General features: G+C 40.2%; 2 protein-coding genes across 9 annotated transcripts in view; one reads left to right on the plus strand and one right to left on the minus strand.

Annotated features, from left to right (window-relative positions):
* On the plus strand, positions 1–23,913 carry AKIRIN2 (akirin 2). Its single transcript, XM_002714571.5, has 5 exons — positions 1–774; positions 19,938–20,081; positions 21,055–21,204; positions 22,994–23,065; positions 23,165–23,913. Exons 1-5 carry the CDS (start codon positions 540–542, stop codon positions 23,173–23,175), a joined length of 612 nt encoding a protein of 203 aa, XP_002714617.1. The 5' UTR covers positions 1–539; the 3' UTR covers positions 23,176–23,913.
* ORC3 (origin recognition complex subunit 3) overlaps positions 5,343–27,423 on the minus strand; it is a 91,995-nt gene continuing 69,914 nt past the window's right edge. For 4 of the 8 annotated variants that reach the window (XM_070073794.1, XM_051854487.2, XM_051854482.2 and 1 more), the window contains one exon: positions 26,573–26,775. In XM_070073794.1, coding sequence (XP_069929895.1) covers positions 26,638–26,775 — 138 coding nt within the window. In that variant the 3' untranslated portion in view covers positions 26,573–26,637. Of the gene's footprint in view, positions 5,572–23,696; positions 24,246–26,572; positions 26,776–27,423 lie in introns of those variants that run through there. The other 4 variants (XM_051854484.2, XM_070073792.1, XM_051854485.2 and 1 more) reach the window with 4 other exon arrangements.

Below are 27,423 nucleotides of genomic sequence, written 5' to 3' on the forward strand. Positions count from 1 at the left end.
GTTATTGACGCCATATTGGGGCCGGCGGCGGGTGGAAGAGTCGTACAGTACAGGGGGAAGCAGTTGGACGTGTTCTCCTGAGCTGTTGCTGCCGCAGCAGCCTCGCAGTCCCTCGACAGCGACTGCTGCTCGCGAACTGCTGGCCGCGCTCGGGCGTATCAGGAGCTGCGTCTCGGCCTCCCTCCCCACGGGGCTGGTATCGACTTCCGAAGGAAGCAGGTTTCAGCTCAGGAGCGACTCAGGCGCGGCGCAAAAGCTTGAACGGACGGCGGGGGCGGCCGGAGCCTCTCCCGTGGGAGCCGCGTCTGAAGAGGCGGAAGAGCCCCCCACTGACGCGGCCGGCGTGCGCTGCCGCCCGCCCCTCCCGCTCTCGCCCGGGTCTGCCCTGGCCACTGCCCCTGCCGCGGAGGCAGCGGCGGCGGCGGCTCTCCGCGACCCGCCTGGCTCCTGCTGAGCCCGTGGCTTAGGCGCCCCTCGGGTCCCCTCCCGTCACCCCTCTCCGACCCCACCCGAGCCCGGCGCCTCGGCTGCCTGAGGCCATGGCGTGCGGAGCCACTCTGAAAAGGACTCTGGATTTCGACCCGCTGCTGAGCCCGGCGTCCCCGAAGCGGAGACGATGTGCGCCATTATCAGCGCCCACCTCGACCGCCGCCTCCCCGTCGTCGGCGGCCGCGGCCACCGCCGCCTCCTTTTCGGCCGCGGCCGCCTCGCCGCAGAAGTATCTCCGAATGGAGCCGTCCCCCTTTGGCGACGTCTCCTCCCGCCTCACCACAGGTGGGACCCGGCCCCGCGGGCTCGGGGGTGGGCGAGAGCGCTGGGATCGTGGGGGCGTGCGCGGCAGGAGGCTTCCGGGGTGGGGGCGCTGGACTGTGGTCTCCGTTCTCAACACAGTGCTCGGGCGACCACATTGCTGATAATTAGCTCCTCGGGCTACGGAGACACAATAGAAATGGCCTGATGTCGAGGCGGGAGATGGGGTGGATGAGGGCCGGGCCGGTATTGTGAGGAAGAGGAAGATCTTTTTCTTTGGGCGGCATGACTGGAATCGAGTGTTTCCGTGGTCGGTAGAGCCCCGGCGGAAATGATCAGCGAGGGCGATGTTCTTCACAAATTTAGGCGAGAGAAGGCTCACATTTCACCCGAATCTCGATGTGTTTGCCTGAATCGATTGGTTGCAGCTATTAACTCTGGATTAGGTGGTTTGAGGCGAGGCGACAGCCCCTCCTCCAGTTCAGACATGGCTGATTTTAGTGTAGAGGGGGAAGGGGGTGGGGATGGATGTCACTGGGGCGAGATCTAGGCCTGTCATTAATCACCCACAAGAACGCCACTTTGGCTGAGTCAAGACCTGTTTCCCTAGCACGGTCAACAACAAAGAAAATAGTCTTCCCGAGTACTGTAATGTGATCGCACTATACGTCTAGACCTTGGGAATCTTGAACTTTTGACGAAAAGCGAATTGTACTGAAAATTGGGGCTGAGTGATTGCTTTTATTTGAGAAGGCTTTATTTCTGCCCAACAAAGTCACGTTGGGAGAAAACCACCTAGTCTTAAGAATTAATAAATCACCCTAAGGATCCAGGGGATTTCACAGACTTTTTTTGCTCTTTATCTTGAAACATTTCCTGAAAGTGACTGGGGAATGCCTTTTTGGCTGCTTTGTACAGCATGTGTGTGCCCGGTTTTTTTTTCTGGACTTTGAAATCCTTGTGTGCCCCTGGCACAGTCCTAGGATAGGCTTTTGTGGACTTGAAGTGTAAATCGGGTTCCTTTGTGTGTAGCTTGCCAAGGTTTTTTGTGAGAGCCTTTGGTAGTAATATCGCATTAGACAAAGCCTTTTCATAGCTTAATTTAAATGTCTCCTTATCATTAGCTTTAAAAAAGTAAGAAGTGTATATACCTCTATATTTGGTAACTTCCGTTTGGAATTGACTTTATGAAGTTTTTTTTGTTTAATGCCACATTTCAAAATATCCTTTGCCAAACCATGAAAAGATTCAAATACCCAGCTACCATTTTTACTGATACTTAACTTAAGGGCATACAGCTTAGAATTGTGGCCCGTTTTCACAGGCATTCCCAGGTAAAATGAATGACTATACCTATGCTGTCTTCTATATCAAGGTATTCAGTTGATTGATTGATAGGTTTTACTTTAAAAAACGAAAAAGGGAACAACCATTATCTGGAATGAGTTCCAGGTGTTTTACATTTTTAGTGTCTGTTTAGTGAAATGGTATGAAAACTGAAATGATGTCGTGAGATTTGTACTTAGCAGCTACTAAGGCCACTTTCAAAAAAGCTGTAACCAATACATTTCGGTCAAGAAAGTGAATTAACAGGGTTAAATTTGGGAGTTAATGTACTTCTCAATGCTAAAGTAATCTTGTGCATTATATGTAAAATGGTGAGGGGTGGTTGTAACATGTCTCCTCACTTTAGAGAAAGTATTCAGAAAGAATTGTGATCATTGGCAAGCTTGTCATTTCATTGATGTATTGGCAGCACTGGTTAATACAGTTGTCTCCACATCTCAAATTGCAATTAAATGATTATAAAAGTAAAGTTACTAGAATTCAAATCCACATTCATTTTCTGAAATATTTCCTTCATTCAAGGTGCTTTTTGACTTTCACTTTGGAAGTTTGGTCACTTGCTGAAACCTGAAATAACATCTGAATTGATCTTTTTATGAAGGTTGCTAAAAGTTATTTAGCTGTCTCAACTAATTTGAATATTAACAAAAAGTTGACTTGAAAGCTAGTTAACATTGCTGAAGTTAGACTTAATTAAAACGGAAATTTCTTTTTATTGTAATTTTGAAAGACATTCCAAATTAATTTAATTTGGCCTTGTGTTTATGGCCAGTTTGATGTATGCTTTTTTTTTTTGTACTAATATTTTCATAAAAGGAGCTAGTCTTACGCAAGTTTCAAGGAGCTTCTCAGTTTTCATGTGAAGAAACTTAGAAATGATTTTCCCAAACACTCAATTTTTAGATTGCTATTTTCACAGTGGCGATTCTTAAACTTCCTAAGAGTGGATACTCATATCCTTAGCTGAAACAAGTAGCCAGGATTGGATTTACCAAATTGAAATTCTATGGGAACTCTCTTTTCCTTTCACTTCTGTGGGTTCAAATATAATCTAAATAATTTAGTACTAGAGTTCTGAAGTTTATTTTTTTTCAGGGCATGTATAGTATGCAACTTATCTGTATTCTCTGGATATTTAATAACACTAGTTCCTTCTGATGGTGTAGTTGAAGTCGTGTTGTGGCTTTATTTAGTTTCAGACACTTGGACATGTGTTTTAAACCTTAGCTGTTATTTTAGTTTGACTTGACAGCTATCATTTAAATCGATATTGTTCAAACTGTTGCAACTTAATACTAGTAAAAAGGGATGGGCTAAACTGAAGGAAGTTAAGCTTTCTTGCTTAACCTCAAAACTTGAAGCCTTTATTTTGCTAATTAGCATTGTGACTTTTTTAGGGTCTCCTTTATCAATGCCTATGCCAACTCTGGTTTTTGGGACACCTGATTCACTAATTCAGAAATGTTGTACATCATTTAGGGGAGGGTCTAGAAAATACTATGGTGGTATTTTCATGCATCCTGGGAGCTACAAATGTGTTTTTTTACATTTTTAATGGTTGGAAAAGAGAATTACTTCATGACACGTGAAAATCTGTGAAATTCAAATTTCATTGTATATGAATCAAATTTTATCGGAACGGAGCTTTTTAAAGTTCCATATGTTGTAGGCTACAATGACAGAGTTGAGTAGTTGTGACAGACTGTATTGTCCCAAAACTCCATATTTGCTGTCTGGTCCTTTGCAGAAAAACTTTACCTATCCAATTAGGGTGTCAGCAGTGAAGCTTATAATACCTTGGATATGGAAAAGGAAAAGTAGATGATGAGGGTAGATATTTGGGAAAAAGGGGGCAATATTGTACATGATTGGAAGAAATGAATACCTCAGTGCATGAATAGTCATTGTGGTTGGTTAGTTGAAAGCAAGTTTCAAAGTATTCTGTCCTTATTGTTTGATTTTTTTAACACATCTCATTGTGTTACCATTTAGCCAAAAGATTGTCATGATATTCCCAAGAATAAAACCCAAATATTATGCAACATTTTAAGAGACTGTCCGTCAAATGCAACGCATTGTTTTCATAATAGTGTGCTGAATGAATGATCTAGTGAACAGATCCTCCTGTGGATGTCAACCTATTTGTGAATTTGCTAAGCATATTAATACACGTTGTTTATGGGTTGGTACCATTGTTCTAGATTGCCTGAGGAATTAAGTTGGATGAACAGTTAAATTCCTTTGTAAGAACTCAGTGTATTTGCTGGAAACTTGCCATTAAAAATGGAAACTACAGCTTGTGAATGAAGAAGGCTTATGGGAGTATAGATTGTTCATTAGACACTGATGCATGCCTGCAGACAGAGACACCAGCTGGCTTAAATGAAATATAAATGGTTCTAGGCAAACAAATGAGATGTCTGTTGGAGAAGACAGCATCTCACTTCAGATGTCATTTATATTGAGCCAGAAGTGTCTTTTAGTATTTTGTGGTTATTTAGACAGCTGTTGCTTCTAAGGTTTTTAGTGAATTTGGCAAATAAATGTTTTCTAATGGTCTTTGTACTTTGGATTTTAAACCCAATATTTTAGGTAGAACTATGTATGTAAGTGTAGTTATTTCATAGTTCCATGAATTATGCATTTAAGAATTTTGCAAGTTCATGGCCATTAAAAACAGTGCACTTGTATTCATTACTGAGCTTTTTATTTATTTATTGACAGTAGAAAATAAGCGGTAACTTGAGCATAGAAAACACATAGGCTAAGCCTGGATACTAATAACCACTATGGTTGCTATGGAAGCATAACCTGAAGTGTAAAGGAGAGTAATTTCTTTAGTTTTTGAATGCCTTTATAGGAAAAAGAATATATGGTGTATTGCTTGAGTAGGATAGGTCTTTCCTGTTGTTTAGATAGACCTGGGAATGCACAGTAATAGAAGTAATATGAGGTTGAGAAAAAAAATCATTAAAGTACCTAGTTTTGGGTATTTTCCCTATTTGAAAACAAACTTTTGAATCTCCTTGAAGAATATACAGTGACAGCGTGAATTGAGTTTGGACCTCAGTTGGTTCAGGAAACTAATGGTGTTAAAGGAGTGGGTATTTTCAAGTACCTGGAACTCAGTTAGCCAGCAATTTGTGGTTCCTATAGTCCTTTGTTAACACATTATCTGTTACTGTTGACTTCAAGGGGTGTTCTCTGTGCATGTGTGAAACCACAGTGAATTTCTTGCCTTTGAGAAGACTACCTACTTTTTTTTTTCAGGTTTATTTATTAATTTGAGAGAGTTACACAGAGGAGAGGCAGAGAGAGAAAGGTCTTCCATCCTCTGGTTCACTCCCCAATTGGCCGCAAAGGCCGGAGCTGTGGCGATCCGAAGCCAGGAGCTTCTTCCAGATCTCCCAAGCGGGTGTAGGGACACAAAGACTTGAGCTGTCTTCTGCTGATTTCCCAGGCCATAGCAGAGAGCTGGATCAGAAGTGGAGCGGTTGAGACTCAAACCAGTGCACAGATGAGATACCCGCACTGCAGGCAGCAGATTTACCTGCTACGCCACATGCTGGTCCCAAGACTACCTACTTCTAAAAAGGTATTAAGAGGAAATAACTCCTCAGACATGACCTAGCCTAGCATTTACAGATGCTAAAATGTTCACAAATGAATTTAATTCAAAGAGAACCATCTTTATTTTGCTGAGTTTGGGGATTCTAGAATTCATTTACTTAAAAGTGTTTCTCAACTTTCTAAACACATCTGAGAGAGATGATTCATCAGTGGCAGTCTTGGTGTAGCAACAGTTGTTAACTGGATTGGCTTGTACTTATACACATGATCTTTAAAAGATTTCTACACTCAAAACATTTTTTAATTCCATTTCCCCACAAACTCTTTAATGTATGCTCATATGGTTTGAAAATAATTCCAAGGTTGTTGTTATTTTTACCATTTCTTTTAAACGTAGCACAAAATTTTTCAGATTTTCAGAGTGGACAGAGAGAGAGAAAGAGAGAAAGGTCTTCCTTTTGCCGTTGGTTCACCCTCCAATGGCCGCCGTGGCCAGCGCATCACGCTGATCCGAAGCCAGAAGCCAGGTGCTTCTCCTGGTCTCCCATGTGGGTGCAGGGCCCAAGCACTTGGGCCATCCTCCACTGCACTCCCGGGCCACAGCAGAGAGCTGGACAGGAAGAGAAGCGACCAGGACAGAATCCTGCGCCCCAGCCGGGACTAGAACCCAGTGTGCCAGCGCCGCAAGGCGGAGGATTAGCCTATTGAGCCATGGCGCCGGCCTTAACTAAGATTCTTAAAGGTGCTAAAGTTGAAAGAAAAATGTTAGATTCTGTACCAGTTTTTTGTTTTGGACTGTTTTGTAGCAGTATAGTTAAATAGGTGGCATTTTATGACAAAAGTGTTTGACTAAAACAAGTTGTAATAAATACTGCAATTAAATTTAAGACTTGGAAGGATACTTTTTTTGAGGCATTTGATAATACTTTCCAGTATTCCTTCTTTTTTATTTTGACAGGAAGAGTTAGACAGTGAGAAAGAGAGAGAGAGAGAGAAAGGTCTTCGTTCCGTTGGTTCACCCCTCAATGGCTGCTATGGGCTGGCCCTGCGCCAATACGAAGCCAGGAGCCAGGTGCTTCCTCCTGGTCTCTCATGGGGTGCAGGGCCCAAGCACTTGGGCCATCGTCCACTCCCTTCCTGGGCCACAGCAGAGTGCTGGACTGGAAGAGGGGCAACCGGGACAGGACCAGTGCCCCGACCCGGACTAGAACCCGAAGTGCCGACACTGCAGGTGGAGGATTAGCCTGGTGAGCCATGGCGCCAGCCCCAGTATTTTTTAAACATGAATTACATAGAAAACAATAATTTAAATAGGCCCATTTATAAGAATTTTACCATTATCAGATTTGCTGATTGAAGAAATACATTTTTAAAGATTTTATAGGATTTTTAGGAAAAATATTTTTTGACATGAAAATCTGATCTTTTATTTCTAAAAGAACTGATTTAAGTGGACTTTTCTCACATGATGAGATGACATTGTAGCTCTGTATTGAGCAAGGAATTCTTGGTAGTTGTTAAAAATCTGGTTTGTCAGTTTTCCAGTTTTGGTATTCATTTTGAGCTGATGAGAATTTTGCAGTATAACAAAATTTATCTTTGTTGTGATGTTAGAATTTTGGGGGCTGGTAATTAACCTTACAGCACAGAAAAGAAGATTATAATGCACTTTTAATTTGTCTTGGGGTTTAGCTTTTTTCCCTTAAACATTTTCAATCACTAGTTTCAGTCTGCCACATATGTCACAAGCAGATCATCCTGAGATGATAAAGTGCTATGGAAAGTTATAATTTAATTAAAGTTGGAATTTTTCCACCTAAATGATTTTTGACTTGAGTTTCTTTCTTTTCTTTTTTTTAGATTTATTTTTTATTTATTTGAAAGAGTTACAGAGAGAGGTAGAGACAGAGAGAGAGGTCTTCCATCCTCTGTTTCATTCCCCAAATGGCCACAATGGCCGGAGCTGTGCCGATCAGGAGCCAGGAGCCTCTTCTGGGTCTCCCACATGGGTGCAGGGGCCCAAGGATTTGGGCCATCTTCTGCTTTCCCATGCCAGAGCAGAGAGCTGGACCGGAAGAGGAGCAGCTGGGACTAGAACCGGCACCCATATGGGATGCTGGTGCTTCAAGCCAGGGCATTAACCCACTGGGCCATAGCAGCGGCCCCAGGACTTAAGTTTCAATTTTGAGGTCTAGTAATGGACCTGGTTTTCTTTGCATTGTTTAAAATTTGAAATTCCTTTAGAATTCACTTGTTTTAAGCCCTTATGAGCTCAATTTGAATTCTAGATACTGTGCTTGGTTAGGCAAAAAAGAGTAAGTCTCTTGAGTGACTGGAGAGCAACCACAGTTGATACTTTATTAGCTATCCAAACTTGTATTAAAATACTTTAATACCCTTTTAAAATGTACCTGTTTTTAATTTCTCATGAACATTTTCCACATTGACATTATTTCCATTTTTGATGGCCTGCTGAAATTGGTTTACTATTTAATCACACTTTAACAGCCTTTGAAACTTTTAAAAAAATGATTTTTTAAATAGATGTTGAAGTTGGGGCCCGTGTTGTGGCTTAGCAGATAAAGCTGCTACCTGCAGTGCCGGCATCTCATATGGGCACTGGTTCGAGGTCCGGCTGCTCCACTTCTGATCCAGCTCTCTGCTATGGCCTGGGAAAACAGTAGAAGATGGCCCAAGTCCTTGAAGCCCTGCACCCGCATGTGAGACTTGGAAGAAGCTCCTGACTTCGGATCAGCGCAGCTCCGGCCATTGTGGCCAATTGGGAAGTGAATCAGCAGATGGAAGACCCCTCTGTCTCTGCTTCTCTGTAACTCTGCATTTCAAATAAATCTTTAAAAAGAATAGATGTTGAAGCTTTTCTTTCTGAAATTGTCTCAATATGTAGTATATATTCTTTTTCCTTTAGGTTTCATGTTTATTTCCATTAATGCTAATTCTTAGAAAACTCCCTCAAAAAAGGGGGGGAGAGGTTGTCTAGAGGGACTTTGAAGAATTAATCTTTCTTATGTTTCTTATCTTAGAAAATGAACTAGCATTGTTGGACTGATTTAGCAAATGTAGAAAGCAGACTAGAATTTGAAGAAAGTCATGTTTTCAAACATTTCTTTAGATTTGCCCTTTAACTGTGATAGGGGATTACCTTATTTCTACTGTCAAAATATAATTCTCTGGAAGAACTTTTTTAAGTGGTATGACTGGTTTAAAAGTATAGGAGATTTTAATTCCTGTAACAGAATGGGGACCTGGTACTGTAACAACCTCTACCTTCCACAGCCCAGGGTGAGACACAGCATTAACAGAGGCTGGCATTATAATCACTCATAACATCTGTGGTAGTGCTGACTTAGAGTTCAGAGTATTCCTCATTTTGAACACACCAATAAAATACCCTGATTGGGTATGGGTGACTATTCTGTGAGGAAGCTGAGAATTATGTTTCATCTCTTCTACTGCCTTCCTGTCCATCAGAATTTTTGAGTGGGGCTGGTGTTGGTGGTGCAGCAGATAAGCCACTGCTTGCAGCACCACATCCCATATAAGCTCTGCTTCCAGTCCAGCTCCCTGCTAATATGCCTGGGAAGCTGGAGTCCCACTCATGTTGGAGACCATAATGAAGTTCAAGATTTCTGGCTTCATCCTGGCCCATCCTGGGCCAGCCTGGCCATTGGGGTCATTTAGGTAGAGAAGCAAGATGGTAGATCTCACTTTCTGTTTCTCTCTTTAACTATGCCTTTCAAATAAATATTTAGAAAGGGCCAGCATTATGGTTCATTTGGTTAAACCTCTGCCTGCAATACTGGTGTCCTGTATTGGTGCCTGTTCGAGTTCTGGCTGCTCAACTTTCAATCTAGTTTCCTGCTAATGTGGCTGGGAAAGCAGAAGCAGATGGCCCAAGTACTTGGGCCCCTGCACTCACATGGGAAACCAGAATGGAGTTCTAGGATCCTGGCTTTGACGTGGTCCAGCCATGGCCTTTGTGGCCTTTTGGGGGAGTGAACCAGAAGATGGATGATCTCTCTGTGTAACTCTGCTTTTCAAATAAATCCTTTAAAAAATGTTCTTTGCATCAGAATCAATTCATACTTTTTTTTTCCCAAGACTATTGATTTGAGAGGTAGAGCAACAAACAGAGGGAGAGACAGAAAGTTCTTCATCCACTGGTTCACTCCCCAAATGTCCATAATGCCTGGAGCTGGGCTATCTGAAGCCAGGAGCCCGGAGCTTCTTCCAGGTCTCCCATGTGGGTGCAGAGACCCAAGGACTATAGGACATCTTCCACTGCTCTCCAAGGCCATAGGCAGAGAGAGCTGCATTGGAACAGGATCAGGAGACATGAACTGGCTGCTCTTTCTGCCAGTGTGGCAGCCTGAGGCTTAGCCTACGACACAGCATTAGCCCCTGTATTCATCTGTTTAATTCTATTTTCCATGAACTAAAGATTTTATTTATTCTTATTTTAAAGACATAGTTACAGAGAGAGGTAGAGACAGAGAGAGGTCTTCCATCCGCTGGTTCACTTCCCAGAAGATGGCCACAACGGCTGGAGCTGCGCCAATCCAGAGCCAGGAGCTTCTTCCAGGTCTCCCATGTGGGTGCAGTACTTGGGCCATCTTCTAATGCTTTCCCAGGCCTTATCTGAGAGCTGGATGGGAAGAGGAGCAGCTGGGACTAGAATCTGCGTCCACATGGGATGCCGGCACTTCAGGCCAGGGCTTTAACCCGCTGCACCACAGCGCCAGCCCCCATGAACTTTTAAAGTACTCTTTTACACTGATGGAGAGGTTGATAGATGTTAAGAGCTTGGACCCTGAAGTCAGGTCTATGTTCTGGATGTATGACCTTTCAAAAGACTGAAGTACAGCTTCATTTTCCTTATCTACAAAAATGTGCAGTGATGACAGTAGTAACTGCTTTCTGAGATTGTTATGAGTATTATAAGAACATTTTCTGCCTGTGAGTGCTGGAAACTCATGATAGGGAACCTCAAATGGCACTTTTTAATGTGTCTTCCTTTTTTCTATCAACTAGATCTTTCCTTTCGGTTTTAAATATTCTCAGGCCTCCCTTTAGGGAATAAATAAATAAAACATCCTCATTTCCTTAAGCTGTCTCCTAGATGCTTGCATTTTCAAATCCACATTCATAGCTCTTTCAAATAGTGTTTCCATTTGTTCAATTCTTAACTCCTAATGTATTTGTGCCTTAGGTCTTGTCAAATCACCAGTGACTTCATGGCACTCGGTCTTCCTTAATGACTTCTTAAAGCATTCACTCTGCTGACACATCCCTTTCTGAAATACTTTTTTTTTTTTTTTCTGTGATCCCATTTATTGCCCCCCCCCCCCTGCCATTTTTCTGGCTGCTCTTTCTGCCTTCATGTGGTGCTTATGCTTTTTGGGGTTCTTTAGTACTAGGTTCAGCTCCTCGCCTCTCTGATTTAATAGCTCCCCAAGCAGTCAACGTAATGCTACTAGACTTAGTTTCCACTTGGGCAATGCTCTAATTTATATGTTTAGTTTAGCTAATCTGTATCTTTAGTTAATTCCAGCCATGGGAATGTGGACCCTTTGTTGTATTTTCAGTAGGCCTTCCCAGTAGGCCCTCAATCGCTAGAAGTTAGAATTTCTGTGAAATCTTGACTTTGTATATCTGAAATATATATATGAAATACATAACTTACAGAATACATAGGATAAGCAAAAATGTTTGTAGGCTTGTAATTTATTGCCTTTTGGTGTGAGCAGTATAGTCTTTTTTTTTTTTTTAAGATTTTTAATTTATTTATTTGACAGAGTTACAGTGAGAGGGAGAGACAGATAGAAAGGTCTTCCTTCCGTTGGTTCACCCCCCAAATGGCCTCTACGGCCGGAGCTATGCCGATCCGAAGCCAGGAGCCAGGTGCTTCAAGCACTTGGGCCATCCTCCACTGCCTTCCCGGGCCACAGCAGAGAGCTGGACTGAAGAGGACCAACTGGGACTAGAACCTGGGGCCCATATGGGATTCTGGTGCCGCAGGCAGAGGATTAGCCAAGTGAGCCACGGCACTGGCCCATGAGCAGTGGTCTTAATTCTAAAAGAGTCATAATAGAAAAGTAAATGCATTTGTTTATCACATCATTATGAATTTCCTTTTTAGAAAGTATTTTAGGGTTTTGACTAGATAAAGAAATTATGGTATGTATATATACATTATGGAGTACTACTCAACTATAAAAAAAATTAAATCCTGTCTTTTGCAACAAGATGGACACTACAGGAAAACATTATACTTAGTGAAATAAGCCAGTCTCAAAAAAGACAGATACCATGTTTTCCCTGATCTGAGGTAACTAATAGAGTACCTAAAATGTAATGTATTGGAGTGATATAGACATTTTGGGATTTGATGATTGTTTGTAGCCCTTGTCTCTTCCATGGAACAGTGTTTTTGTTGTTTCTTTTATTTTCTTCACACTATTTGTTGACCTCTTCTACTAAACTGAAAACAGCTATTTGTAAAAATTAAGAGTGGGAATATAAGGGAGGAGGAGGAAGGGATGAAGCATGGGGGCAAGAGGGAGACTGGGGGGAAGAGTGTCACTATGTTCCTAAATTTGTATATGAAATACATGAAACTTGTATAACTTAAAAGATTTTTTTAAAAAAAGGTATTTTAGGGGCCAGCACTGGGGCGTAGTGGGTAAAGCCGCCCTCTGCAGTGCCGGCATCACATATGGGTGCTGGTTCAAGTCCCGGCTGCTCCACTTCCTGATCCAGCTCTCTAGTGTGGCCTGGGAAAGCAGTGGAAGATAGCCCAAATGCTTGGGCCCCTGCACCCACATGGGAGACCTGGAAGAAGCTTCTGGCTCCTGGCTTCGGATTGGCACAGCTCTGGCCGTTGTAGCCAATTGGGGAGTGAACCACCAGATGGAAGACCTCTCTCTCTCTCTCTCTCTCTCTCTCTCTCTCTCTCTCTCTCTCTCTCTCTCTCTGCCTCTCCTCTCCCTGTGTAACTCTTTCAAATAAATAAATATACATTTTTTTAAAGTATTTTAGGAGACATGAAATAATAAGTGTTTAAAGATTTTATTTATTTATTTGAGAGGTAGAGTTACAGGCAGTGAGAGGGAGAGACAGAAAGGTCTTCTGCTGGTTTGCTCTACTCCAATTTGGAACTAGAACCTGGAGCCCATATGGAATGCGGCACTGCATACAGAGGATTAACCCACTGTGCCACAGTGCCAGCCCCAAGAATCAGTGTTTATAGGTTAATATTATGTAATGAATCACCTAAGTAATTCCAATCAAGTTAAATTCCAGAGTAATTTTCCTGTTAAGGAAGGGTGTGTCTGATTTAGAACTACAGAAGTCATCTAGGTGAGTGTGCCAATATTAATTTATGTACTTATAGTACTTAGCTGTTAATGCCTGTTCCCCTCATCTCCTGTTCTCTACCATGTCTAACAGTAAATTGATGCTCTTCCCCTTTTTAGTGTTTTAAGATCTGCTTATTTTATTTGAAAGAATTACAGAGAGAAGGGGTCAAGGGAGAGATCTTCCATCTGCTGGCTTATTCCCCAGATGGCTGCAACAGCCAGAGCTGGGCCAGGCTGAAACCAGGAGCCAGACGCTTCATCCGGTTCTATAATGTGGGTGGACCATATTCACTTGCTTTCCCAGGCTCATGATCAGGGAACTGGGTTGGAAGTTGAGCAGCCAGGATTTGAACTGGTGCTTGTATGAGATGCCAGCATCACAGGCAGTGGCTTAACCTGATATCCACGACACCAGCCCTTCGACCACATTTTAGAATCGCCACAATAAGAAAGTTACTATTTTCATTAGGGACTAGAAACTTAAAATACCCCAAGTTCCAGACAAGTAATATAAATGAGTGAAGTAAGCTAGGTGGGAACTAGTGAATTCTAACCTTGCTGCTGGTCAGCAGTATCGCCTCATTAGAGAAGCAGAATATGTCTGCCTCTCAGAATCTACATTTTAACATTCTAAGTGATTTATGTGTGCAATAAAATTGTAGAAGCTCTTAAATTTGACCACTCTTCTTCAGCTGAGTTTTGCAGCATAGTGCAGTTTTCTTTGTAAAATTATAGTCAGAAGTCATATTATTTAAGTTAAGTCACCTGTATTTTAAATACTGCCCACAAATTCATACTTAATGTTAAAAATATATTCAGGCAAAACATGTCCTAGTGCTTGATTTGGCTGTTGGTCATCAGTTTGCAAATTCTGGTTTCCAGGTATGGTAAAGCAGTTTTTGTGTGCATGTTTGCTTTTTTTAAAAAATTTTTTTTTGTGCCCTAGTAAGTTATTATAGGAAGCGTACTTTTATTTCAGTCTGATTGTGCTGCCCTAGAATCCTCAAGGAATCTGCTTTCATGGGTTTTACAAAGTGACTTAAGTTTTAAATTTATATCATATAATACTTTACTGTCTAAGGGACATTCTTCCTACAGGAGGAAAGAAAACTATAATTACTTCAAGGTCAGCTTCTCTCATTTCACTGGTTCTTTATTACCAACGAAAACTAATTTGAAATAAGTATCTTGATTTATTAAAACCTGGAGGTAAGTATAAATTTCCTGCATGGCTGGTTAACTGGAATAAGAGTTGGACCTCTTACCTTGGAACCAAATGTTTCCTGTAACAAGCACATTTGGGGTTTTAGCTTTGGACAGTTAAATTTCTCCCTCCTCTATTTACTGTATTTTTGTTACTGCTATCTACTTTTGCATCTTGAAAGTTATTTGAGAAGATAATTATGATTAGTTAAGAGTTACAGAACAAAAACAACAGGGTTTAACTTATCCCTTAGTGTAAAAGTATATATTAGAGGTACATAACTTAAGTAGTTATCAGAGAGCATCCAGCTTCTGGCTGTCTTTGGATTCTGCATTAGTGAAATAACATTGTGCAGATAATTGTAAAATTTTTACTTAGTGCAGGGTTTTCAGAAATTTGAGTCATTTATTTCAAATAAGTGATCATTGACTTAAATAGCACCAGTGAAATAATGGAATTTGACCTTCTATAGTGATCTTAATTTTTCTTTCTCCTATAAGGAAATAAATGAATACTTTAGGTTACTCTAGATAACACCTTAAAGTGTATATAATTATGTGTTGTGGTATTATGCTTATTGGCATTCATGCTAAGCCATATAGACATTAAAACTGTAGTTGTTCTACCTTGCCTATCTTGTATTAGAATTGGTCCTAGGTCCCTTTGATATAGCAGTAGTTTCAAAGTGAATTTTTAAAGTAGCATCAAGTCATTCTTTTTAGTCAAATAGCTATTGGCTAGATAAGAATATTTTCCTCAAGATTCCTTCAAGGAGAATATAAAATCTTCAGGTTCAGAACAGATGATCCTTGGAAAAAATCGCTGATTTACAAAGATAGTTCTCCATAGCAACTCCCAATTGTATTTTGATTTAGAAAGTAGACATGGCAGTGGCTAGTATGTTGTTCAGAAATCTAGATTTCTTATATTGGGAATAGTTTCTTAGTTTCACATCTTACTGGTTATGACAGGTTATATTCCTGCTAGAACTGGCAATCTTTTAACTGGTTTCTTTTTTTAATCCCACAGTTTAGGATTTCTGTTTAGGTGCACTTTCACTTAAAGTTCAGAGATACTCCATAGAGAAATAAATAACTTAAAGTGATAACAGAGGATCTCCTAATACCTAAAACTGTTTACGAAACCTTATTTATTTATTTATTTTTGACAGGCAGAGTGGACAGTGAGAGAGAGAGAAAGGTCTTCCTTTTGCTGTTGGTTCACCCTCCAATGGCCGCCGCGGCTGGCGTGCTGCGGCCGGCGCACCGCGCTGATCCGATGGCAGGAGCCAGGTACTTATCCTGGTCTCCCATGGGGTGCAGGGCCCAAGTACTCGGGCCATCCTCCACTGCACTCCCGGGCCATAGCAGAGAGCTGGCCTGGAAGAGGGGCAACCGGGACTAGAACCCGGTGTGCCGGTGCCGCAAGGCGGAGGATTAGCCCAGTGAGCTGCGCCGCCGGCCCGAAACCTTAATGTTTGATCTAAACTGATGTCAAGTAGGAAAACAGTAAAGCATTATGGGTCTGCAACCAAAGTTGAGTTTCACAAAGTAGATATGTAGTTTATCTTATGGATCCTAAATATTCTTTTGGTTCTTTGCCCCATTACCATATTTGTTCTTCCTTTAAACACATTTTTAGTTCTAATTTCATGTTCTTTCTCTCACTCTCCTTTGATGCTATTTATCTTATTATCAATGCAGAGCTTTTTGTTGTCTTGTTTTTCTTTAAGTACCAAAGCTAATTTTTCCTGTATATATTGTTTTCCATTCATTGTGCCCAGTAACAGTGTTTTCAGTAATTAGTGAACAACTAAAAAGAAGCTTTTTCTTTTCATGTTTTCCTAATTTGTTTTTTAAAAAAAACTTCACAGGATATGTGCTGGCTCCTTCATTTCACCTACTTGCTAAGGAGAACTTTATTAGCAATGTTAGTGGCATTTACTAGATTTGGGAATGAAAATGCCGTGAGTCACAGAATTTTCTAGTGACTTTCATTTAATTTTATGATAGATGACTAATGTAGTTTTTAAGATTTTTAAAGGGGTATATGCAGGCAGATAGCTTATTTATGCATGTTTTATTCTCATTGATTGCAAATTCAGTCGATGCTTCATAAAGTATATGCAAAGGCTATCTGATTAAAACTGTATTATATAAATGATAATGCAAGTGCAGCTGTATTTGACCTTTTTAACAGACAAGTAAATTGTATTGGCCATACAATGTCAGATGTTACATGTGCTTGGAATAAAGTGTTCTTGCTAGTCTGATAAGGATCGCTTGATACAACTAAGACCAAGTAGATATAACCTTTATTAAGCCTATTGGTGTATGGAAGGCCTTTCTTCAGCTGGTATGGCAGCAGCTTAAGTCACGCACATACCTAGATTGAGTTCAGCAATGTGAGAATATTGAATTTGGGGGAATTTCTTGAAGTACCAGCCTCAAAACAGTTTATAACCCCTGACCTGAAATAAGCTGAGCTTGAGGCTTGCAGTTAGCTGCTTGCTACTTTTACTGCTGAGATCTTGGCTGAGTTAAATTTGGCTATTCACTGCATACCATTGTTGATCACATGTTACCAGTATTAGAACATCTGAGGGCAGAGTGCAGCTTAGATGACATAGTTGCATCATATTAGATGTGAAAAGCAGTGCAGGCAATAACATTCAAAATTCTTCAGCTCTTTAACTGACAGTATCAAGTGTTGGCAAAGATGTGGAGCAGCTGGAACTCTTAATACAATATATTGTTGGTAGGAATACAAAATGATGAGGTCACTCTGAGTTTTTTAAAAATTAAAACCACCCTTCAGTTGCCGTGTGATTGGGCAGTTTAGTCCCACTCTGGGGTATTTATCCAAGGGAAATGAAACTCTCTACCCAAAAACTTGTACCTGAATATTTGTGGGAAACAGTCGAAAGGTTGATACTGTGAGAATGGATGGATGAAATGTCTGGGGGGGGGGGGGACAAAACACAATGATATACTAATCAATTAAAAGGGAGGAGTTACTAATTCATAGAACATAATATGAATCTCAAGAACATTTTGCTGAGTGAAAGAATTTCAGACACCATTCCATACTCTTAATTGGTCTATTTACCTGAAATTCTAGAAAAGGCAAAATTGCACAAAGTACAGTTGTCCTTTGTGGGGAATGGGTTCCAGCCCTCCTTCCTGTACCAAGATTCACAGATATCTCAGTCCCTTAAAGAAAAAGGTCTAATGCTTGCATATAAGCAATGCACATACAATATATAAAATATACTATGTAAATAGTTATTAAATTTTATTCTTTAATTAATGATGACCACTGCCATAAATACTTACGCCTGTTTAGTACAGATGCACTTTCTTCCCTGAATATTTTTGATCTGTGGTTGGTTGAAGTCCAGATGGTGGAGCCAGTGGGTTTTTAAGGGAGACTACATTAATAGGACATGAGTGTTGGTGGATGGAGGTGTTTGGTCATAGTGGTAAATTAACTGCAAAAGAACATGGGAGACTTTTTGGGAATGATAAAAAGTTCTTTATCATGATTCTGATGGTTCTGAGACTGCATGTATGCAGTCAGAATTCACTGCATCACACTTTTAAATTAGTGGATTTTGTCATTTGTAGATTATATCTTGTTTGGAGGTTTATAAAACTAAATTCCATTTAGAATATAGTTACTGATATAAAGATATTTGTGATTGCCCTGGTTGATACAGGATGTATTAGTTTTATTGCATACCTCTGAATATTAGGAACCCATTTATATCAAACACTAGCAGCCTCTTTAAATTGCAAACTAGTCAAATAAATGGAAAAATTAAAAATGACTAACATTAAACAAATGTTAATATTCTGAAAAAAGCTTAATACATGAAAGTACTCTAAACACAACCATCCTGTAAGTCATTCCAATTTGTGGTTTTTATACAAAACAGGTTTGTTTACATAACAAAAAGTATTTAAATGGGACATACTTTGCGATTTTTTTTTTTTTCAGTTATAATGAAGTTGGCAGAATTAAAAATGTTCAAGGGACTGATTTATGTTCTTTTGGGAGTTTCTCAAAAGTGCTTAAGGTTTGTTTTCTGGGGATATAATATAAAGTGAGAAGAGAGTAAAAAATCTAACAAAACCAGTTTTAAATTTTAAAAAACCTTATCACACACAAGTCTTTAATCTTCAGTTGCATTTTCAGTTCTTTAATGCATCACTGTTGAAAAATTTATACTCTTACACAGTAATGTACTGTCTCATGCTGTTTTGGTCAGTGATGAGCATGTACAAGAGTAGATTCATAAGATCACAGTACCTTGTGACATCTTAAGTTATCTTAGTTTGTGTAAGCGCACTCTGTGATTGCACAACAAAACCGGCAAATGGTACATTTATCACAGCATGTCCCTGTGAGGCAGCATGCAACTGTACTTACGAATCTTACTGCTACTTTTTGTTTAATCTCACTTTCCATTGGGATTAGTAAACTTCTTGGATTAATTTTCAGATAGATAACCTATTAATTTGGGAGTTATTGAGGTAGTGAGAAAAGTCTGGACAGGAAGGAACCTTAGGGATTTGGGGGGAGAGACCTAATGTTAACTATTTTATTTTATTCTTTTTTTTTTTTTTTTTTTTTTTTTTTTTTTTTTTTTTTGGCAGGCAGAGTGGATAGTGAGAGAGAGAGACAGAGAGAAAGGTCTTCCTTTGCTGTTGGTTCACCCTCCAATGGCTGCCACGGCTGGCACACTGCGGCCGGCGCACCGTGCTGATCCAAAGGCAGGAGCCAGGTGCTTCTCCTGGTCTCCCAAGGGGTGCAGGGCCCAAGCACTTGGGCCATCCTCCACTGCCTTCCCGGGCCACAGCAGACAGCTGGCTTGGAAGAGAGGCAACCGGGAAAGAATCCGGTGCCCCGACTGGGCTAGAACCCAGTGTGCCGGCGCTGCTATGTGGAGGATTAACCTATTGAGCTGCGGCGCCAGCCATGTTAACTATTTTAAATTGGAAAATCTTTCTAAATGAATCATACCAGGTCTGAAGGATATGTTGGATATAATTTTATCCCCCGTTGCAACGGCTGTGTTTAAGCATAATTGCACTGTGGTGTAGCGGTTATTTTTTTGAGAGGACCTGCTCTGTGCCACTTCGCATGAGGGTTTCCCAAAAACCCAGGATTCAGAATGCTTTGCTATTAATGCTGTAATATTCTTGGGTTCTGCTGAACTTAATATTAATGGCTGGTAGCCATTTTTATCTTCTGTCTTTGTTCTTTTGACCTGTCACATCTTGCTGGTGTGTTTGAATATACATACTCTTCCCTTTCTGATTACTTATGGGTTTAGAAAAAAGCCTGTTAGTGTGTTAGTTCTATGTATGATAAATAAACAAACTTCGGGGCTAGGAATCTTGAGTAAATAGGTAGATGTTTGATGTCAGATTCCCTGTTTGAGTGAAAAACTTACAGAAATGATACTGAATAGTTGAATTCAGGTGGTATATATGTGACATTTCTGGTAAAGTGCTCCTATTTATGCTGATATGATTTCTTCCAGAATGTTGGTTTTTATGAATGTTACTTGAAGAGAATTTACGGGGAAGATTGGTTCTACTAAATAACTATTGGAAAGTCTACCTCTTTTTTAACTTGAAAGTTTTTATCTTAAAAGCCCAATTTTAACTTTTTTTTTTTTTTAGAACAAATCTTGTACAACATAAAACAGGAGTATAAACGCATGCAGAAGAGAAGACATTTAGAAACTAATTTCCAACAGACAGATCCATGTTGTAGTTCTGATGCACAACCACATGCATTTCTTCTCAGTGGACCAGGTTCACCAGGTAATAATTCTGTTATGGGAAAAGCTTAATCCTAAATGCCATTAGTTACTTAAGCTCCTATTTTTCTCCCTACAATCTCCCCTCCCCTGCTCTCATTTGAGAGGCAGAGTTAGAAAGAAGTCTTGAATCTCTGGTTCATTCCCCAAATGGCCGCAAAGGTCAGAGCTAGGCTGATCTGAAGCCAGGAGCCAAGAGCTGCTTTTGGGTCTCCCAATGGGTGCAGACTCCCAAGCATCTGGGTTATCTTCCACCAGCAGGGAGCTGGATCAGAAGTGGAAAAGCCGGGATGCTGGCACGCAGGTGGAGGCCTGAGCTACTACGCCACAACCCTTTCCCATTTTTTTTAAAATTCTAAAAGTAATGCATGTTATCTTAAAAAAAATGCTATAAAATGAATAGTCACCACTTGAATTCCCAGTAACCAAAGAAACATAAATAATATTCCCAAAGTGAATGTAGTGTAGCAACCATGATCTGGGTGCCTGAGGGTTTTTTTTTTTTTTTTTTTTTTTTTTTTTTTTTTTTAATGAACAACATAGCATGTACTTCTTTTTTAGGTACAGATATACCTTGCTGTGGTTGAACACTGCCATTGGATTTCCCATAATTATTTCACAAAGTATATGTATACTTTCACACACTTGTCCTATTTAGAGTCATAAAGTAGTAGTTGTTGGGGGTTTTTTTTTTTTTTGATCCTGTATCTGTTTTTAGTACCTGTTGTTAGAGCAGTTTGCAAATCATCATTTTTTAAAAAAACAGAGAAAGGGACTATTTAAAGTCGGTAAGTTGAAATTTCTTGCTGAAAAAAGCCATCAAAAGCAGTTCTTAATTTTAGTAAATTTCTTAGCAAAGTATTTCTTATGATAGCAGTTACCTTCCATTTATATAATAATCAACATTGAAACCTCTTCAGTTAGAAGATGCTTTCATGACTAAATTAGGTGCTGTTTTTTGTCCATGTTCTATATAGGGACATCATCTGCAACATCCTCACCATTAAAAAAAGAACAGCCCTTATTTACCCTACGGCAGGTTGGAATGATCTGTGAACGTTTGTTGAAAGAACGTGAAGAGAAAGTACGAGAAGAGTATGAAGAAATATTGAACACAAAACTTGCAGGTATGAAATAAGTCTAGAAACTTATTGTAAGAATTGCATACTTTTTATATCAGCTAACTACCCTTCCTATACACCAGTACAGTGTTTTCTAAGATCCAGAAAATTTCAGTTCAAGAAAGGAAGTCAAAGTTCTTGTAGCTGATGGCGCACTTTAGTGACTTAAAGGAGTATTTGCTAGTCATGTAGACTTTTCTTTTGATGTATGTATCGTCTGCAAAAAACTGAATTTGGCTGTTCACTTATTTGTAGATTTTGGGACCATGTATCTTTTATATCATCTAGACACATGAAATACCAAATTGCCTGTCACTGTATCAAGTTGCAGGTTGTTTTTTTTGTTTGTTTGTTTGTTTTTTGTTTTTTTTTTTTTTTAACAGGCAGAGTGGACAGTGAGAGAGACAGAGAGAAAGGTCTTCCTTTACCATTGGTTCACCCTCCAATAGCCTCTGCGGCTGGCACACTGCGCTGATCCGAAGCCAGGAGCCAGGTGTTTCTCCTGGTCTCCCATGTGGGTGCAGGGCCCAAGCACTTGGGCCATCCTCCACTGCCTTCCCGGGCCACAGCAGAGAGCTGGACTGGAAGAGGGGCAACCGGGACAGAACTCAGCACCCCTACCAGGAGGACTAGAACCCGGTGTGCCGGTGCTGCAGGCAGAGGATTAGCCTATTGAGCCGCGGCGCTGGCCACAGTTTTAATTATCAAGTTTCACTGAATTACTTGGATGAGTATAGTAAATGAATTTCTTCCTGATTTTCAGCCATAGATTTTACTTAAGGAGTTGATTCAACATGTTAATGTAAGCAAGAGAATTTGTTTAGTCATATAACATCTTTATCTGCTCTGATTAGGTTATAGGTGAATTTTTTTTCTTTCCTTGGTAGGGGGTGCTGTTTTGACTTTTGCAGTAACTTGCCACTTGTATAGCACTTAAGACTTTCAAAATAGGGCCGGCGCCACAGCTCAATAGGCTAAACCTCCCTGCGGCGCCGGCACACCAGATTCTAGTCCAGGTTGGGGCGCCGGATTCTGTCCTGGTTGCTCCTCTTCCAGTCCAGCTCTCTGCTGTGGCCCGGGAGTGCAGTGGAGGATGGCCCGAGTGCTTGGGCCCTGCCACCCACATGGGAGACCAGGAGGAAGCACCTGGCTCCTGGCTTCGGATTGGCACAGGCTTCAGATCAGCGCAGTGTGCCATTGGAGGGTGAACCAACGGTAAAGGAAGACCTTTCTCTCTCTAACTGCCTGTCAAAAACAAAACAAAACAAAACAAAAACTTTCAAAATAGGTATTACTGCAAGCCCTCATTGAGATTTTTATTTTATTTACTTGAAAGAGACTTGATAGAGACCTGCCACCCATCCAAAATCCTGCAACAACCTGGGCTGGGCCTTGCTGAAGCCAAGACCCAGGAACTCAGTCTAGATCTGCCACATGGGTGGCAGGCATCCAACTACTTTTAGCTGTCACCCGCTGCCTCCCAGGGTCTGCATTAGCAGGAAGCTTGAATGGAGAAGAGATGAGATAGGAACACAGGCACTCCAGTCTGGTATGTGGGCATTCTAAGCTGTTAGGAAATAAAACCCACCCAACCTGTATATGCAGTCAAATGATTTGACTAAAACCTGGGTTTCCTGATGAAAATCTGCATTCTATTTGATACACTATTGCTACTTACATGACTGATTGAAGTGTCAGAATTGTTTCACTGTGTTTTACTTTTCAGAGTTTATTTGGCTCTAATATATTAAGGTATTTTCCAAGTTGTGTAACCGACATGTTCCTTTATTTATAGAACAATATGATGCATTTGTGAAGTTTACCCATGATCAAATAATGCGACGATATGGAGAACAGCCTGCTAGTTGTAAGTATTTCAGTATTACAGAATGATAGTCTGTAATGTTTGCATTTTATTTTCAAGATGTTTGGATTTTGACCTACTTTTCCTTGTCTTCCCCTTTAGATGTTTCATGAATCAAGTTTTCTGCATTTGTGGGCTGCCTTGTTCCTTGTGGAGTTGTTGCAGGAGGTCCCAATTCAGACATGCAGCAATGCCAATACCCCCCTGTGAATACAGGTTATTTCAAGCTTTCGTCAGTGGCAACTCTTAGGCAGCAGCAGCTGGTTTTGGAAATTTCCCTGATGTCAGTACCACCTGGATGTGGACTTAGGCTACCTGTATTAATACCAGTGGCCTCATTTTGTTGTATCCTTACAATTTGGCTTCTTATGTGTTTGAAAAGGATTAAAGCTGGTGTTCTAGAACATGCCCTTTGCTGGTTGTGTAAATAAAACTGTAGAATGACACTTCAGATGAAGTTAGTGTGATTTTAATTGTGCACTACAACCAAGCTGTAACCAGTTATTAATAATTTAGAATGTAATCCCAGGACAATATTAAGCAAATAGCCTACAGTGCTTCCTATGACATAGTGGAGGAGGAGGGCATTTCTGTATTCCAGGACTTCTTGGGGTTTCAGAATGGGTTTATATGATTCTTTTTTTTTTTTTTTTTGGTAGTTTTATTTATTCTATCAGTCTTTTTAACAAATGTTTATTGCTGCATTCCCCCCACCCCCCAGTGTATCATTGTTTTATTGCCCTTGTAGTACTGGAATTTAGTTGGAAGAATAAAACATTTACTTCTGTTCTGCTTGTTTTTTAAATGTACAGATGGGTAGTATTTGAATAAAGCCAGTGTTTTAAATGTAAGTATTTTCTAGTAATCAGTGAAATTAATTTTTTGATAAGGTTTACGATTCGAGTGCTATTTCCAAAAACTGACTTCTGATTCTAAATTTTTTCTTATAACACTGAATGGTAGAGTGTGGTTATAACAGATCAGTTTTAATAGCTGCAGAATTTTGTACCTCAGATTACCAAAAGTATCCAGGTTTTCTTTTTTTTAAAGAAGACTTTAATATACTAGAGCATGAGTCAGCAAATTTAAGTCATTATTCATGCAGTTTCCAAACATAGCTTTCTTACAATGAAATGAGCAAAAAAATGCTTCAGTGAGTTTGTGACTTCTAATTCTGTTATTTCTGTAATTTTTAAAATTTTTTAAGGTAAACATTTATTTCTTTTACAGATTTAGGAACACGTGAAACTTCCCACTGTACCCTTCTTCCCGCCCATGCTCAGAACCTCCCTCCTCCTCCTCATTCTCTGTCTTAATCTTTACAATGATTTACTTTCAGTTTCCCTACACTAAGTGAAAAGTTCAACAAACAGAAAAAACCGCTGTTCCTCAGCAGTAGAGATAAGGGCTAAACAATCATTGAATCTCAAAATGTCATTTTCACTCCTATAGATTATGTTTTTGGTACTCTATTAGTTACCACAGATCAGGGAAAAAACACATAGAATCTTTTTTTGGGACTGGGCTCAATGTACTGGGACCTGAGACATACACATTTACAACTGACCTAACTGGTGGAAGAAAGAAAATGATTTTTCGTTTTTAACTTTGGTAAGCTATTATTTCATCATTTCTTTTAAAAAAGCCCTGAACATGGTATAGGACTTTTACCAAACCCCCAGCGTATGTCTACTAGTGTTTAATGCTCACAGCACAGGGTGGCCATAAAGTAGTAAGCAGGTCAGTCATCTTGCTTTTGCTGGTCTGCTAGTCTCAGCACTGTTGGTAATTTCTTGCTCTTTTCATACTCATTTTGGTGACCTTACCTAAATCATAATATATATGATATAAATATATATATGAATATAACCATATTCACCACCTTGTTCAACATCTCCACTTGGACATCTAATAGATATCTCAATACTTATGCCCAAAATTCCTTGCTTTTGTGTCTTAAAACTTTAAACTTTTCTAGCCAGATATTCCTGATCAGTTAATGGCAACTCTATTCTAGGTTTCCAGTCAGACATAATTTTGAATTCCTCAGCTCCTTCATCAGTTTTGTTTTCCACCTAAAATCTCACCGTCCCAGCATGGCAGAATCATGGCTTGTCTAGGTTATTTTAGTGGTCTCCTAATTGGATTTTGTTTCACCTCATTTGAATAGTCTCCCTCATTTCACTGTATTCTCACAACAGCCAGAGAGACCCTTAAAGGACCAAGACTTACTTTATTTATGGAAGTAAGAGCTTATGGTGGTCTACTTTTTATATTTGCACTTCACCTCACCACATCCAATTCCTGTTCAGTGTCCTGCTCACTCCACCTTCCCCATAATGGCCTCCCTTGCTGCTCCTCCAGTGTAGGCAGGACCTTTGTTATTGCTGTTCTGTGGGAGTGCTTTTCTGCTGTAAAACTTCATGGGTAATTCTTTCACTACTTTTTGAATTTTGCTCAAGTGTCCTAAGTTAGGTCTGCTCTGACCACTGTTAAGATTGCAGCTTCATACCCTGCTTTCTCTTTTTTTCTGTAACTTATTTGTTCTTCTCCTTCTGCTAGAATGCAGTGAAGGCAAAGATCTTTCTTTGGTCACTGAAGTACAGTGCCTAAAATAGTGCTGTGTACATGATTAGTATTTTTTGGGTAAATTTTTATAACATTACTTCAGGGTTCTCAGACCAGTATTTCCTTAAGGTGAATCAGAATATCCCATTTATGATTTTGGTTAAACTTTTCTTGGATAAAGGAATACACACAATGAAACCAACAATTCACAGGCTGGTACCAGAGTGCTGCAATAGTAATTAATGTAAATGGGCTGCATATTTTTACTTTTATAGCTCTTTTGGGCATTCACTATGAAAACAGGGCAGTTTCTGTCTTGCTGCTGTTTCTTACCTAAACTTTAGGTAGTAAGGAACATCAAAGTGGTCTCATTGTATGCCATACATTTAAAACTCACATGAATTTAAGTGCCTAGCAAAATAAGTAAAGCAGGCCCACCCCACTTACTGTACTCAACCTGTGCCCGAGACAGATGTGACTCTGATTTATGTTGAAGCCAGTACCACTGGACTTTACAGTATAAGCATCTTGCTTCTACTTGTTTAAGGAAGTGGTTTCTAAACAATTTTATCTGGTGGTCATCTGTATTGCTGGAAAGCTGGAGGAAACCACCCTATACACATTGGTGGTATCCTCATTAAAATGACATGAAACATTGGGAAACCTTTCCCATCGCTGACTGTCTCAAAGGCAATAGATGCAAAACCCACATTCCTTACAGTTTCATCAACTGTTGTTCAAATAAAAACTCACGGTTCAGGGCACATTTGGAGGAGAATGACTAGAATTTTGAGGAAAAAATGGTTAATAATAATAATAAAGGTGAATCATGGAATCTCACTGACTTTAAATTTATTCTTTTGATCCTGTCCACTTGGCAGAGGCTCTGCTTCATGTCCTCATTCAAGGATAACCCCCTCCCCCCCAACCCCACCCCCAAGAATGACAGAGGCCGTTTGGCCCTTAAAGCAAGCCAGAGAGTGTTCACTCTCCTGCTGGTTCACTCCTCAAAAACCACAACAGCTGAAGCTGGGCCAGGCTGAAGCCGGGAGCCAGGAATTCAAATCCGGTTCCCCCATGTGGGTAGCAGGGACCGAACTACTTGAGCCATCTTGTGTTTCCTCCCAGAGTGCATTAGCAGGAAGCTGGAATCAGGAGTAGATCTGGGATTTAAACCCATGCACTGTGTTTGCATATCATGAATTTCTTACCTTTCAAGTTGACAGTCCTGTGTGTACAGGTGTAAAATTAACTTAACCAAAGCTACTTTAGCAGTACCTTTCTTAAAGCTCCACAGGGCTAGATACTTTCTGTTCCGGCTTGCAGTTCATTCTTTATTTCCGGTACTTTGAGCAAAACTGACTATTTTGGGGATGCATTTCCAATGAGGCAATAGTGCAACGCTTATTAATGGCATCTCAGCCCATCATGTTGCCAGAGGCCCTAATTTATTCATTGTAAACCCGTATTAATACCTCCAGAATTAATGAGGTTTATGTATTAAAATTATCCTCAAAGCACCCAAAAGCAGCCTGTAATGACATAGTTAATCCTAACATGCTAACCCTAGTCATAGAGTCTTTTTCCCCAGTCATTTTTGGCAAGGTGCTAAGAACTCTCTTGGGAGTAAAACAAGACATAATGAACTTTTAGGTATCTGTTTCATTTTGTCTTGATCAGTTGAGGTCATGGAAAAGATCCCGATACCTTTTCATCTGGGCTTTTTGTGTCTGAGTTTTTAAGTCTGCGGTCATCCAGAAGTAGAACATTTACTGCCTTTACTAAACCCAAAC

The sequence above is a fragment of the Oryctolagus cuniculus genome, chromosome 5 (genome assembly GCF_964237555.1).
Source record: "Oryctolagus cuniculus chromosome 5, mOryCun1.1, whole genome shotgun sequence".
Classification (NCBI taxonomy): Eukaryota; Metazoa; Chordata; class Mammalia; order Lagomorpha; family Leporidae; genus Oryctolagus; species Oryctolagus cuniculus.

Excerpts from the sequence above, each read along its gene's own strand:
- AKIRIN2 (XM_002714571.5), top strand. The coding sequence starts at position 540 with ATGGCGTGCGGAGCCACTCTGAAAAGGACTCTGGATTTCGACCCGCTG. Across the intron at positions 20,082-21,054 it reads CAGTGGACCAGGTTCACCAG|GGACATCATCTGCAACATCC; the intron begins GTAATAATTCTG and ends TGTTCTATATAG. Across the intron at positions 21,205-22,993 it reads ATTGAACACAAAACTTGCAG|AACAATATGATGCATTTGTG; the intron begins GTATGAAATAAG and ends CTTTATTTATAG.